Source organism: Propithecus coquereli, unplaced genomic scaffold (genome assembly GCF_000956105.1).
Source record: "Propithecus coquereli isolate 6110/MARCELLA unplaced genomic scaffold, Pcoq_1.0 Scaffold1, whole genome shotgun sequence".
Taxonomy (NCBI): Eukaryota; Metazoa; Chordata; class Mammalia; order Primates; family Indriidae; genus Propithecus; species Propithecus coquereli.
This window is the reverse complement of record NW_012133857.1, coordinates 20395708-20410563: the sequence shown is the minus strand read 5'-3', so window position 1 is coordinate 20410563 and position 14856 is coordinate 20395708. Positions and strand designations below refer to the sequence as shown.

At 47.8% G+C, this 14856-nt stretch overlaps 1 protein-coding gene across 2 annotated transcripts in view; it reads right to left on the bottom strand.

Moving 5' to 3' along the window:
• Positions 1 to 5018: 5018 nt before the first annotated feature.
• ABHD6 (abhydrolase domain containing 6) overlaps positions 5019 to 14856 on the bottom strand; it is a 40475-nt gene continuing 30637 nt past the window's right edge. The window contains exons 6-9 of one of the 2 annotated variants that reach the window (XM_012638843.1): positions 13752 to 13909; positions 13083 to 13137; positions 12787 to 12887; positions 5019 to 6154 (exon numbers count right to left, since the gene is read on the bottom strand). In XM_012638843.1, coding sequence (XP_012494297.1) covers positions 5978 to 6154; positions 12787 to 12887; positions 13083 to 13137; positions 13752 to 13909 — 491 coding nt within the window. In that variant the 3' untranslated portion in view covers positions 5019 to 5977. The remainder of the gene's footprint in view (positions 6155 to 12786; positions 12888 to 13082; positions 13138 to 13751; positions 13910 to 14856) is intronic. The other variant, XM_012638851.1, reaches the window with a different exon arrangement.

The following is a 14856-nucleotide window of genomic DNA, read 5'->3' as shown; positions in this document are numbered from 1 at the left end:
CCCACCCCTCTCCCAGCTGCTGTGGGAGGATGTCTCTGCTCCTTCAGCCACTCCACTGCTTGTCTGGGGGCTGGAGCTGCAGCCAAGCTGTTTGTCTCATCCAGCATTTCTGAAATGTATTTAAACGATGGAGGAAACCTTCCTTAAAAGTGATCTTAGAAACCTTTCCCCCCCTAAAAAAAAAAGCCTCCAGTACCCCAGGAAGGGAGAATTGGGGAAGGGATAACCACCTTCTAATTAAGCAGCCTGTTTCTGGAGGTGCCTGAAATCCTTTCTTGAAATTCAGAGCTCCTCTCCTAAGGGTTCAGAGGGGTCCCTACCAAGGTTCGCACCTTCCCCCTCCAACTTCCTCTGGAGGATTCTGTACCCCCTTATAGGAAACTGGGAGATCTGTGGGTTTGGACCTAGAAGAGCCCAAAGACATAGAGGTGAGTGAAAAGAGAAGGGCAAGGGTTGGCCAACAGTAACATCCAGTGTGACTCCATTTATGTAAAAAAAATCCACAAAACCAACCTGAGGGTCCTCTCTGTTTGTGCATACGTATGTGTCTACGTACCTGTGCAAATGCACGGGAATCCCAGTGGACTGGTGGGGGAACGGCGGGGCTGTGTGGAGGGTGTAGGAGACTCTCACTTTTTTTTTTTAGCATTCTTTTTGTTCGATTTATTTTTAAGTGACCATCATTTTTGTAACACTAATAATTATCAAATAAAAATCAGGACCTGCTGCTTCTAGTCAGCACAGGAGGGAACTGTGGGCCACACCCTCGGCTCCTTGAGCATCGGAAGAACAGACTCTTCCTCAGGACACAGCCCGCCCCTGAGTAGGACAGCGGGACCCGGAGCGCAGGCTCCCACCCCATGTCTGCAATCCTGAAACTTGAAAACAATCTTGAGCCCAGATCTCTTCATCTGGCACCGATGCTTAATCTGAACTAAGGTGAGCCTGTTCATAGCTTTTTTCCCATTTACTGTGGACGACCCTTGTTGCACGGAAGAAACATGAATGCATTTATTTGATCATGCGTGGTGGTCCCCAACCCCACTGAGGGTGCTGCGTGAGATACAGGACACACCTAGGTAACTTTCTAGAACGGAACAGTTCTGAATTCGAATGACGTCTGGCCCCGGAGCTTTGACGAGGGATTGTGGACCTGTGCTCACACCAGTGCCTTGGCAGCCGCCTTTCCACACGTTGTCCTTCAGTGAAAGCAACCTGCCCTCCAGCCAACTTTGGCCTTGGGTCATTGGGATTGTCACCTTAGTGCCACTTACTGCCCCTAATAATCCTTCATTCTTGGAGCTCCTGGCCTCCTGGGTGTGGCCTAATGTTCCTGTTCATTGCCCTGAGGATTTAAAGACCAAAGATCCAGGAACCAATGAAGGGAAGGTTCCTCCAGGAGCCAAGGGAGAGGGACTGTCCTATTGCCGAAAGGAGCGCCGAGCAGTCCGACGTCCTTTCCCTCTCTCAGACTAGGCCAACGATGGTCACTCAAGACTCTCGTCCCACCCCAGGCACAGGCAGCCCCAAGCCCACACCCTGCTTGTTACCAGCCCAGAGAGCAGTGAGACTCAGCCCCAGAGCCTGGGGCAGCTGAGGAAACGGAACAGCAGCCCCAGGACCTTTGCCCTCTGGTTGTGACCTGGCAGGTAATTTGAGAACAACCTATCTGTGACCACCACCCCTTCTACTTTTTTGCCTTCTTTCAGGAAATGGAGGGGTTGTAAGAACAGCACCTAATTTGGGAGTTGAGGAGGGGAAAATGGCTGATGAGAAAGCCCAGTGTTTGGTTAAAGGAGTAATGTTGGGAGAGAGAAAAAGTGATGACTCAGAAGAGCCAGGCTTCCGGCAGCTGGGAGAGCGTGTCTGTGTGTGCCTGTGCGTGGGTGACAGGCGCGGAGAGGCAGACGTGCAGACGGGAGACAGACAAAGTGATGAAACAGAGAGGGGCCGGGGCGGGGGGCAGGGAAGGAAAAGGACAGAATGACTCCAACCAAGAAAGCTTAAAAAAAAAAATCCAAATCTAGACAAAGAGTATTTCGACAAACACATTTCCCACTGAATTGCCATTTTTTTTTTTTTTTTCGAGACAAGAGTCTCACTTTGTTGCCCGGGCTAGAGTGAGTGCCACGGATCAGCCTAGCTCACAGCAACCTCAAACTCCTGGGCTCAAGTGATCCTTCTGCCTCAGCCTCCCAAGTAGCTGGGACTACAGGCATGCGCCACCATGCCCGGCTAATTTTTTCTATATATTTTTAGCTGTCCAATTAATTTCTATCTATTTTTGGTAGAGAGCTCAGGCTGGTCTCGAACTCCTGAGCTCAAACAATCCGCCCGCCTCGGCATCCCAGAGTGCTAGGATTACAGGCGTGAGCCACCGCGCCCGGCCCTGAATTGCCATTTTTAATAATAGATTTCTCAGTCTAGTACATGGAAGTCCCCCAAAGCAGAAAGCTGGTACCTGCAGACGTTAAAACCTGCATCCATCATTTTAGAGCGATGTTAATTAACTCACCAACTCATGACCCTGAGATCCATATCCAGGACTTGCAAAGTAAGTAAAGGGGCCTAAATTCAGCACTTACATATAATTAAAACCCAAAATTTGTCTGCAGGCAGGGAAAGCCCCTGGCCAGTAAGCAATCCCTCAAAGGGTGCCTGGGCTGACCCCAGCAGAGCCTCAGGGCTGGCTCTGAAGTGGCAGCCAGCAGCGGGTCACATCTCGTGACTGCCTTCCACGCCTGACCCCAGAGAGGCAGTGAGACTTCTCCCAAAGCAGGGTATTGCTTTGGACAAACTCAACACCATCACTTCCAGAATGTGGGGGAGCAGGCAGGGTACCAGCAAGGTGAACGAGCCCTTCCAGCGTGGGTGAGGCACCAGTCCTGGTTATTAAAGAGGCTGGAATGAGGGGGGCAAGCTGTCCCTGGATGTGCCTTAGCAGAATGATGTTGGAATCCAGGTGAGTTCTGTTTCCTGCCCAGCAAGAGGCTGGGCAATGGGAGGCCCTTAACTATGAAGAATCAACCACTGAGTCACCCTCCTCCACAGGGGCCCAAGCCAGGAGGTGTGGCCTCAGCGATCTGTGGCTGAAGCTGCCACACACTGGCCTGGTCCCAGGTGAGCCAACAGGGCCCAAGCAAGCTGACTGGTAAGGTGGGTGGGAGAGCTCCTGCCTGAACAGGTAAAAGCATCGTTTTTGCAAGTCACCTTCAATTATAAACCAAGAAGCTTCCTTCTACTTGCCAGCTGTGTGTCCTTGGGCAAGAGATGTCACCTCTCCATACCTTTGCTGTAAAATGGGCACAGTGTGGTACTTAGGACTGCATGAGAGCTTCCTAAGGTGATGCATGAAAAACACTTAGAATAGCCCTCAGCACATAGTTAGATTCAGGCCTCAGGCCAGGCCTGACATACATTCTAGTCCCCTAGTAGTTTCTGAAAACTTCCTCTGGGCAAAGCAACAAATCAGGTCTCTGGGATGGCGAATACTCAGCAGGGCTCAGAGGGAAGGTACAGACCTGCACACACAGGCAGTACCGTCAAACTGACCCATCTGTTACATCCACTCCTGGTGTCACCTCTGTCCTGGACAAGGAGCCCAGACTGATTACAAACCGAGTTCAAACCACTGCTTCTCCCTCAGCCTCTTCAACACCTGACCAGGAGGGTCCATCCACAGCAGCCTGAAGCTGCCACCTCCAGCCAGTAGGATCAAGAGCCCAGCTGATTCCTGGGGCTTTCCGCTGTGACGTCAGTAGTTTCTGGCAGTCTTGCAGGGAGTGCTGTGATGAATGGCCCCTTTCTTCTTTGGACTGTCACCAAAGGCACACACCACAGGGCCACATGGAGCTGGCAATCACCAGCAGGCCTGTTATAATCCCAAAGGCAGGAAGTGGGATGCAAGGGTCTTCCTATCACACTGGGGTCAGAATTGCAGGGCTAAGGGGGAACCTGAAAACCCACTTTATAGGTTCTTCAAAAACGACTCTTTCCTATTCTGTTCATGACATCTAGTCAGTGCTTTCTGGTGACAGCAGAGGTGGGAGCTGTGACCTGCTGCAGAACCTGCCCACTGTCCTTCTGGGCTGGGAGGGACAGCACATGCCCTGCCTAAATGACCCCACCGTGGGCACGGCGCAGGAGCTCCTTTTGATTTGATCCTTAGCTGGTATTCAACCCAGAGCATAAGAATTCCTGTGTCCAGTAGGGTTTCTGATCTGAGGTACTTGTCCCAGGCCTGTGCTTCTTCAGCAATCCCAGGAAAACCATCTCTCACCACCCAGACCCACCAAGACTGACCCCCCCAACCCCATTCCCACTAAGCTCAGAATTCTTGGTAAACATAGGAAATTGGAACAAGTGAAATGTCTAGTATCTACTTTCTTTTCTATTTCATTGATTTTGTTTTCATCTGTATTACTTTACTTTTCTCTGGTTTTGATTTACTACTCATTTTTAGCTTCTTGAGATAGAAGCTTAATTTATTAATTTTCAGCCTTTCTTCTTTTCCACCAAATGAATTTGGCCCATACATTTCTTTCTGAGCACTGCTTTCGCTGCATCCCACAAGTTTGACGTCACATTTTCATATCTTCTTATTTTTACGATCTATATTCCATTCTTCTCGGATAGATTAAAAACATTCAAACCAAGTCCTGAATTCCAACTTAAAACTGTAAAGTTCATCTCACTTTATTCCCAGAACTGCTTGGCTATAGACTCTCTGCAAAAAGATCTAAAAGAATAAAGCTCCTGAGGAATTTGGGCTCCTAAATGCCAACAGAAGAGAATCAAAAGGGACAGTTTGATGACTCCTGCCTTTTGTTTCTGATATACAACTTTAATTGAATAAAAACTACAAACGTGATTTCTTAAAATGAAACTAATAAATCATCTCTGCAAAGACTTCCAAAGCCTGCAGAACAAGCCTTACTTTAAAAAACACGTTTTAAAGTTAAGAGGAAATCTGCCAACATTGCATTTAATTAGGAGCTCAGAAATAGAAACCACCTGCATGTTGCTGATCTAGACTTACTAAATTTATTTCATGTCATTGTGGTCATTTTTACAGCTGTTTAGACTTATTTTCAATTACTGTTCACAGAATTCACGGAATTCATTAACAAACGGGTATTTTATCCAAGGGTTTCAGTGGCACAGCAGAATAGAAAAGAGGCCCACGGGGTGTTGCTTGTGTGTGGAACCTGAGTCTGATTATTTAGATATATGTCTAGAACTTTATTGCTTTATTAGTCCTATTTTCAAAAATAATAAATTATTCCTAGGAAACCCACCCTGCCAGGTGTTCTTCATTCTGTGACTGTTCTGAGTTCACTCACGACATACCCGACCTGTGGGTGCCCAACAAACCACCTGCCCGTGAGCTCTGCTGCTCCCGCAGTTCCACGGGCTGGCCAGGCGGGACAATGCCCCTCCACGTGTGTACGTATCCTACAGCTTGCCATTTCCCTCCCTGGTCTTGCAGCTGACGGGCTACATTCATACAGGGGTCTCTATGTAAAACTTAAATTAGACCTACACAACAGGGTTCAGCGCATGGGGACTAATGCTTCTATAAAAGCCACTGACCATGCAAGGGAATAGATCTGAAGCAACAAAAATACCAGTCTCAGTCTATGCAAAGAAAGTGTCCTCAATGATTATGGTCCAAGGTGGCTGTTTTGCACAAGCTTGTCAACGACACGAACTTGAAGACTTCTCAGTAGATTTCGTGGCTGGGTTTTCTTATTTTGTTCCCTATGAATTTCCATTTTGTGAAAAAAGATCTTGGAGATTTTCTTGTGGCCCCCGAAGCTCGGTGGAACTGTGGATACCAGGGAGAGGGGACTGGCTTCCTCAGGGACGCTGGCGCTCTGACCGCATTTGGGGCAGGATCCCTGAGAGTGTGGTGGCCGCGTCGCATTTGGGGATGGGAGCGGATGCCGCGTGCGGAATGCAGGCTGCAGTCGGCACCTCAGTCCAGCTTCTTATTGTTGTCTGTGCTGGGCACAGAAGCTAAGAAGTCGACAATGAGCTTGGCTGTCTTCCTGGGTCTCTCCATCACCACTGAGTGCCCACAGTTTTCCAGAAGTTCCACCTGGCAGTTAGCAATTGACTTGGCCAACATGTCCGCCCCAGACACATCGAGCACCTGTCGGGCAAGAGAGAGAGCGAGATGACACACAAAGATTCAGACACCGACGTGCGCACTCCGTGGACAGACGTCCACTAAGGACAGGGGGCAGGGCTGGAGTGGGTGGGGGATGGTGAATTTTAGGACCAAGTCATATTGTTGTTGGGGCTCATGGCTCTCCGCTAGCGACACTGAGGTGGAAAACGCATGTTCCCTGCCCTTGAGGAGGTTATGGTCTGGGGGCAAAGCCAGACAGGTCAAGAGACAAATGCAACACAGTGTGACAAGGGCTCTCCTGGGGGAGGATCCTGGGAGCTGAGAGAGTGCAGTGGGGAAGGAAGACGTCGTTCCTGAGTCCTGGGAGAGCAGAGAGGGGACGGGGAAGGAGTATTCATGGAAGAGGGAACAGCATGAGTTGGGAGGTCATGGCAAGTGCAGGGGACAGCAAGGAGCTCGCTGGCTGAGACGCAGCACGTAGGCAGTGGGGAGCGGCAGGTGGAGAGAAGGAGCAGCGAGGAGGGGCTGCTACCCCAGCCACGTTGGGACGCGGGGAGCATGCGCTGTGTTTAGGACAGAGCTGGCCCTACGGCTGCGGTAGGGCAGCCCAAGCTGTGGGAAGGGCACACGAGGAAGATGTGAGAGGTGAACACTAATCACAAGCTGGAGGGTGGGTAGCTCTTCGAAGGTCCTTTGGGGATCCCCAGAGCTGTGTGACCTGGCCCTGAAGTTTGTGGATAACAAAGAATGGTTTTACAACATGGAAGCCAGCACTTTTCCAGGGCTACCACTTTTCAAACGACTCATTTACTTTCATTTTCGTCTGGATCACCGGCTCTAATGCTAACCCAGCTTCATCTTTTCCCAATATCCTCCCTCAGGGGTAAATTTGCACCCACTCCCCTTCTCTGAATTGCTTTTACCTTCAACTCATCCCAGACAAGAGGGCCCCTCTCCAACCTTAATGGCAAAAGCAAAAACCCTAATACGCTCAAGCACCTTCTGTTTTTGACCTTTATTCTCATCAACACAGATCATTAAATCCAAGATTTTTCGCCCACTTGGAAGCTGGGTGAGCAGAATGTCTCAGCCAAGGAACGGAGCACTGCAGGGCACGCCTGGGCCAGAAAGGGAAGAGCTAATGGGGAGCTTAGCAAGAGGGGAGCACCCAGCTGAGGAATTGGAAATATCTGCCTGTCACTCATTACCAGGCAAGGCTGCTATGGCAACTGTCTGAGCAGGAAGAAAGCCCAGCTACCGGGGAACACTCCCAGAGGAAACGCAGATGGCATCAACAGGTGGAAAAAGCATGATAAAGCAGAAACTCCCAGCTGAGTATATCCTGCAGAGAGATCAGAAACCATAGCTCATAGGCAAAAACACCCACGTGAGCTTCTAGCTTTGGCACTGTTGTGCTGGTCAGCACTACAAATCCAGCATTCCCCGTGGGCACCCAGAGGCATGTGAAACCGCTGAATGTGCCCTGATGAGACACGCATGTCTGTGGGAACCACATCAGCTATTTCTTGGACAGGATATTCATATAAATGGTCAAAAACTCTTGTTGCATCCCATTCCAGGCAACAGCCAGGATGAGGGTGAGGCAAGTGAGACACTTACCTGGGGCACAGAATTTAAGTGGGCACCAAAAAACTCAGCAATCAAGATGAAAAATATTTTAATGCAGTATTTAAAAAAAAATAAACATTAAGGCAAAAAGATGCATGATGTAAAAAATATCAAAATTATAAACACAAATAGGATCCGACCCTGCACTTCCATGATACATCTCTCCCACCTTCCCCTAGTGCCAGCCCTGCAGTGCACTGCAGGGTGCTGGAGGGATGAGATCCTGGATGTCTTGGTCCCTACTGTATCCTTAGGGCCTAATACACCTTCAGGCACATACCAGGTGCTCAATAAATACCTGTTAACGGACTTAAATGTGTAGGCATCAGTGGGGTTTGTCCTTTCACTGGTTGGTTTGTTCATTCACTTTCTTGTTGCTTACTCACTGCATACTATGGGTCTCCTGCATACCAGGCACTGTGCTGGCAAGGGGAAGGGACATAAAGAGTAATGGACCTTATCTACCTCCACAAGGCCCTCCCACTCTGGTGGACTGAACATAGAGGAGAGATGCATGAACTGATATGCAGAAACCCTCTCAGGAAGGGTTGCCAGTTCAGTTGTGCAGGTTGTATACTGCCCAAATCCAGGGGCTATCATGCACATAGATAACAATGCATAGGGCTCCCCTTGTGGCTGTGCAGTACAGCAGCCTGCCTACAGGGGTTGAAAGAAGGAGGAGGCTGAATTCAGCCTGGCAGAGGTGGGCACTGTGATACCAAATGTGGATGACAGAGCAGAAAAAGAGCCAGAGAGCTTGGGAAGCCAGAGGCCATCAAATAAAGGATTCTGCTGCTTGGCCTCTGCCCCAGGGACAGTCCACAAAACATAAAAAGGATCTAATCATATTTATAGTACCCCATAGAATATTATGTTCTTTTCCTGGAACAAAATGGACTTCAGAGTCTGGAAGAAAATTCTAGACCATGGGCTGAGGCCAGCTATCAGAGGCAAAAGACATGTGCAAAGTAACCTAATATTAGATAATCTAATCACCTATTTTTTTATAACTGGAGGAAGATCAATTTCACATATATTATCTCACGTGAGCCCTACAGCAACCCCCACAGCAGAAGAGAAACCCTTGATTTAGAGGGGCTGAGTGACTGCTCAAGGCCACAGGCTGCTAAAGGGTAGAGGCAGGGCTGGAACATGGACTTTCAGACTCTACGGCAGTGCTCTCACTCTGCACTGTCCCCGCGGAAGGACGGGATGTGGCCTCTCCCTGTTGGTCCCTGAGGGGCCCAGCCGCCTCTGGGGATTTCAGAATGGTGAAAGGCCTTCATTGTTCTGGCTGTGGGTTTTGATCAAATGACTCCCTCTGGCTTAGCCTGGAACTCGGGCACACACAAGCTTCTTTTATTAACAGTCTCTGGGCTGCTGCAGAAGGGAGCCCACGAGACCCCTGCTGTCCATGTCCACGTTTCTGTGCCACGTATCCTTGGCCACACCTGGCTGGTCTGAGACACCATCACCCCACCTCCCCACATACCCTGGGCACATGCCGGCTTCTCCTCCCCAGGCCTCCTGCCTGGGCCCTCCACTCACCTGTGGGCCTCTGTGGCCACAGCCTGACTTCCTGCCTTTGCTTGCAGCAACCCTGGCAGGACACACAATGGTGGCCTTCACCGTAGGGTCCTTAGAGGAACTGTCCCAATGGGGAAAGCTTTTCTCTAATTTTCTTTTCTCACAATAATTAATAGCACAAGACTCCTGGACACCCTTTAACAGACATTGTCATTCTGTTTATCTTGTGAGCCTTATAAAGGCTCCGTTTTTAGTGCCTCCTTTTGCTTTTAAGTTTATGAAGAATTTCATTAAGAAGTTCATAAACTTCAGCAACATATGATTTCTAAACCACAGTTATAAACAAAAAAGGAGCTTTTGGGGGTGTAAATCAGTATATCTTTGGAAGGCCTGTTGAATTGTGTCCCCCAAACCTATATGTTGAAGTGCTAACCCCCAGTATGTCACAGCATGGCCTTATTTGGAAATAGGAACACTACAGGTGTAATTAGTTAAGACGAGGTCACACTGGAGCAGGGTGGGCCCCTAATCCAATACGACGGCATCCTTATAAAAAGGGGAAATTTAGACACAGAGACAGACACACAGGGAGAGTACCAGGTAAAGATGAAAGCAGAGATCAGAGTGCTGCATCTATCTATAAGCCAAGGAGCACCAAAGATTGCCGGCAAACCAACAGAGGTGAGGGGAGAGGCATGGAACAGATTCTCCTACAGCCTCAGAAGGAACCAGCCCTACCCATGCCTTGATCTTGGACTTCCAGCCTCCAGAACCGTGAGACAATAAATTTCAGTACCCAGTTTGTGGTACTTTGTTACAGCGGCCCGAGAAAACTCATACAGGACCACCTGACAAAACCAATTAAATTTTAAGTGCACATGCCCTTTGATCCGTTGATTCGACAGCTAGGAATTTACCCTTTAGATATGCTCGCACACTCCACAAACATACACACATGATGTGTACTGAGGTACTGTTCAGCAAGTAACTGGAAGACACCTAAATGACCATCAGTAGGGCACTAATTAAATAAATTGTGGCAGAACCATATAACAGAATACAGCTCTTAAAAAGAACAAAGTAAACGATTGTTTCAGGCAAGAATCATCATAGGTGGAACATTCGAAGAGGGGTGTTTGATGAGGAGCAGGATAACTGCGTGGTCTCAAAGTGTCTCTCCACAGACTGCTTACTATAATGGTAACTCCACAAATAAGCAACAGACGACACCCCAAAAGGGATCACAATTAACATCACCAGTGAAGGGCAGACAGACATTGTGCCTCTTAAGACGTGATGCCTAATCATTACTCATGAGATATTCTGGCCAGGAATATAGCACCTGAACTGCATCATGAGCAAGCAGCAGACAAACTCAAGTTGAAGAGCATTTGATAAAATAACTGACCTGTACTCTTCAAATACCTCGACGTCACGAATGACTAATCAGAGAGAGGAATTGTTTCCTAAAAGGAGACTAAAGAGACATGACATCTAATATGTGATCTTGGACTGGCCCCTGGGTCAGCAGCATGGCAAGAGGGGGAGGAGGACGCTACCTAGTACATTACTGAAACAAACGGTGAAGTTGGGGCCGGGCGCAGTGGCTCATGCCTGTAATCCTAGCTCTCTGGGAGGCTGAGGCGGGAGGATTGCTTGAGCTCAGGAGTTCAAGACCAGCCTGAGCAAGAGCGAGCCTGTCTTTACTAAAAATAGAAAAAATTAGCCATGCAACTAAAAATAGAAAACAAATCAGCTGGGCATGGTGGTCTGTGCCTGTAGTCCCAGCTACTCGGGAGGCTGAGGCCGGAGGATTGCTTGAGCCCAGGAGTCCGAAGTTGCTGTTAGATTGGCTGATGCCATGGCACTCTAGCCCAGGGGACAGAGAGAAACTGTCTCAAAAAACAAACAAACAAACAAATAAAAACAAATGATGAAGTTGGAACACGGACTATAGATTAGGTAAAAGTACTGCATGGATGTTAAATTTCCACCATGCCACGTGGTGCTGTGGCTATGTGAGAGAATACTCTTGTTTGGACTAAATGTACGTGGTGGTCCTGGAGGGTAGAGGGGCATGATGTAAGCAACCTACTCCAAATGGTCCAAAAATACATAGTTCTAGATATATAAATGAGAATGAGAAAGCCAACATGGTAAGTGTTAAAAAAAATTGCTAATAAATAAGATGTGGTCCATACCTACCATGGACTAACACTCAGTGGTGAACTGGAACGAACCACTGACATGTGCAACAGAGATGAACCTCAAAAATGTTATGCTTGAGGGAAAGAAGCCAGATGCAAAAGACTACATGCTATTAATCTATGGTACTGTTTATATGAAATTTCTAGAAATGGCAAAACTATAGAAACAGAAGACAAATCAGTGGTTGTGTGGGGCTGAGGTGGGAGTGGAGATCAACTGCAAATGGGCAGGAGGGAAATTTTGGGGGTGCTAGAAGTGTTCTACAACTGGGTTGTGGTGATGGTACACCCCGGGTGGATTTGATGTGAATTATACCTCAATAAAGCAGTTTAAGGTTGATGAATTTAGGTAAAGTGTATACAGGGGTACTCTGTACTCTTCTTAAAAATTTTCTGTAAGTTTGAAATTATTTCAAAATAAAATATTTTAAAAAATAGAATGAGTAGCTCTGTATGGGCTGATAGAAAATGATTTCCAAGATATATACACTTCACATCCATTATTTCATATGTATATGAAGTAAGGTGCCAAACAGCATATACAGCATGTCTGAAAAGCTTATATAGGTAAATATAAACAGTAAATGTATGCTTAGAATAGGAGGAGGCAACGATGGCTCGTTGCTTGTTTTTGTAAACAAAGGTTCACTAGAGTACAGCCACGCCATCTGTTTACATATTGTCTAGGCTGCTTTTGCACTGCAAGGTCAGAGCTGAGTAGCTGAGACAGAGACTGGATCCCAAAGCTGAAAATATTAAGCTCTGACTGTTGACGGAAAACATTTGCCAAACTCTGGCTTAAAACATTTAAGAAACAGACACAAAACAGTAAGAGATGCCTTCAGGGAAATGGGAGTTGGCATTTGGGATGTCAAAGAGACCAAGTTTTCATTAAAAAGTTCATCTTTACCTGGTACTCTCCCTGTGTGTCTGTCTCTGTGTCTAAATTTCCCCTTTTTATAAGGATGCAGTCGTGTTGAATTAGTGGCCCACTCTGCTCCAGTGTGACCTCGTCTTAACTAATTATACCTGGTACTCTCTGAAGTTTTTTATATCATGTGACTATATGGCTTTGATAAAAATAAATTTAAACAATGATTTAAAATTGCCTTTCATTTCAACAGACCAGATGTGGCTCTCAACTCACAGAACTATGTTCACTGTAAACACTGGCACCCGACACAGCAAGGGAGGCTCACTCCGGGAACACCCTCTGGCTCTTCCCCAAGGGCGTTTTTTCTCAAAGGCTGTGGTGACGGGTGCAGATAGCCACAGGGACGTGCTACATACCTGGTCTTGTTTTCCCCAGATGATCTGCGTTGGGACCTTGATCTTGTCCATGTTCTGATGGAGAGAGTATCTGGACTTCTCATTGACGATTTCCAAAAACACTTGCCAGAAAAGGAAAACAAAGTGAGCGTGGACACCACCGTAGGGTCCAGGGACAGTCGCCGAGTCCAGGCTACCACTTTCTCTCTTCGGGGGCCCAAGAAAACACTCAAAGTGTCAGAGATTTAAGAAAGAAAAGCCAGCCAGCTGTAAGGCTTTGCTTGTGACAAGCTCCAAAGTAAAGCAGGGCTACTTACGCTTTCGGTAGAAGTTGTTATGGGGGATGCGGACATCGACCAGGCCTTGCAGGATCTAGGGATAGAAAACCCAAAGTTAGAAGGTGGAGCAGGCTCATTTCCTTGGCCTCTTACAGCTGTGGGTCAGTGAAGGGGAATAAAGTCCAGCAACTTATTGCATTGTCAAGGTTTTTAGGGCCTGGTCCTCTGATTCCCATGATGTGGCATATGATGTAACTGGGAGTTAGGCTCCTAAGAGCCTAACTTTTCTTTAAATTAGGAAGGAACTTGGATAATATCATGAAGCCAGAGGTCCCCTACATCATGCAGAATACACCTGAGATGGCCTGATAGCTGTTTTATCTTGAAAATTCTGTGCTTAGCTTAAGACACAATCAGGATGAACACGTCATTATTCAGTATTAGCCAAATGTGGAACAAGGTCTATCGGGTCCACCTCCCTCACTGGACTGTGTCTGCCCAGGGACCTTCCCTGTCTTACTCATTCACGACTGTGCCCAGCACAGTGCCTGACACATCCCAGGCACTGTAGAGATACCTGTAGAATGAATGCACGGAAGAGGAAGAGGAGGAGTCAATGAGTAGGTGAAGGAGGGACGCACGAGGAAGCTGGTACTCGCCCCCTGAGCTTGGGGGAGGGCAGGTGTGTCGCTGCTGAGACCACGTTACCTGCTGGGGCACCTTGAAGCGCACATACGAGCAGAGCTGGAGCATTTCGCTCATCTCTTCTGGGGTGGATGGGATCAAGGGAATCTTCTCCACGGCAGCAGACTCCCGCAGTTCTTTGAGCCGCTGCACAAACTGATTATCCGAAGAGTACTGCAGGCCTGTGGGATGCAAACCGAAATGGCTTCACAACACATCTACCTTCTTACCAACCCCCGTTTTATGTAGGGAACTTCCAACAGCAGCTCAGAGCCCATATCTTTCAGGTTTCTTTCACGAGTAGATTTCTTTTTAACTGGTACTGCCATCCTTGCTCAAAGTCAAAACCACACTCTGAGAAACGCAGAAAAAAAATGCTTGAAGATATTTCAGGGACTGGTTACTCACACCGTGGTCCATGGACAGGGAGCATCGGAAGCCCACAAGAAATGCAGACGCTCGGCCCCTCCCTAAGCCTCTTGCATCAGAATTTGCATTTTCCCCAGTTGCCAGGGGATTCATATGTACGACAGAGCTTAAGAAGCATTAGTCTAGAAGACAGCTAGGCTGAGCACATCTGCGTTGTGGACAGGAGATGGGAGGAAATATACAATGGCATGAAAACACAGGGCCGGAGTCACTGACTTCTCCTGCCCTTGGCCTGACCCCCTCGATACTCTCCTACTTGGAGTAAATGCACAAAACACAGGGAGGGAGACCGCGAGCCTTCTCCTGAGCTGTCCCTCAACGCTGTCCCTCTTCCTCCAGGAGAGCACAGGGGATCGCTGAGGCTGATTCTCTTTGAGATTGTGCATGATTTCCTATCACCCTGGAGCTTGACTTAAGAATCCACAGAAACTGACACAATATAGGAGGGCAAAACTCATTTTTGCTTCCGACACTGAGCAAATTTCTAGTTGTTTAACTTAGCCAAAGAGCTAGACATTAGAAAGAAAGGCAATAGCATCAATGCTATTGGTCATGCTGCAGAAATCCACATTTTAAAAATCTATACCCTTTTATTTATTTATTTACTTTTTTTTTTTGAGACAGATTCTCACTCTGTTGCCCTGGCTAGAGTGAGTGCCGTGGCGTCAGCCTAGCTCACAGCAACCTCAAACTCCTGGGC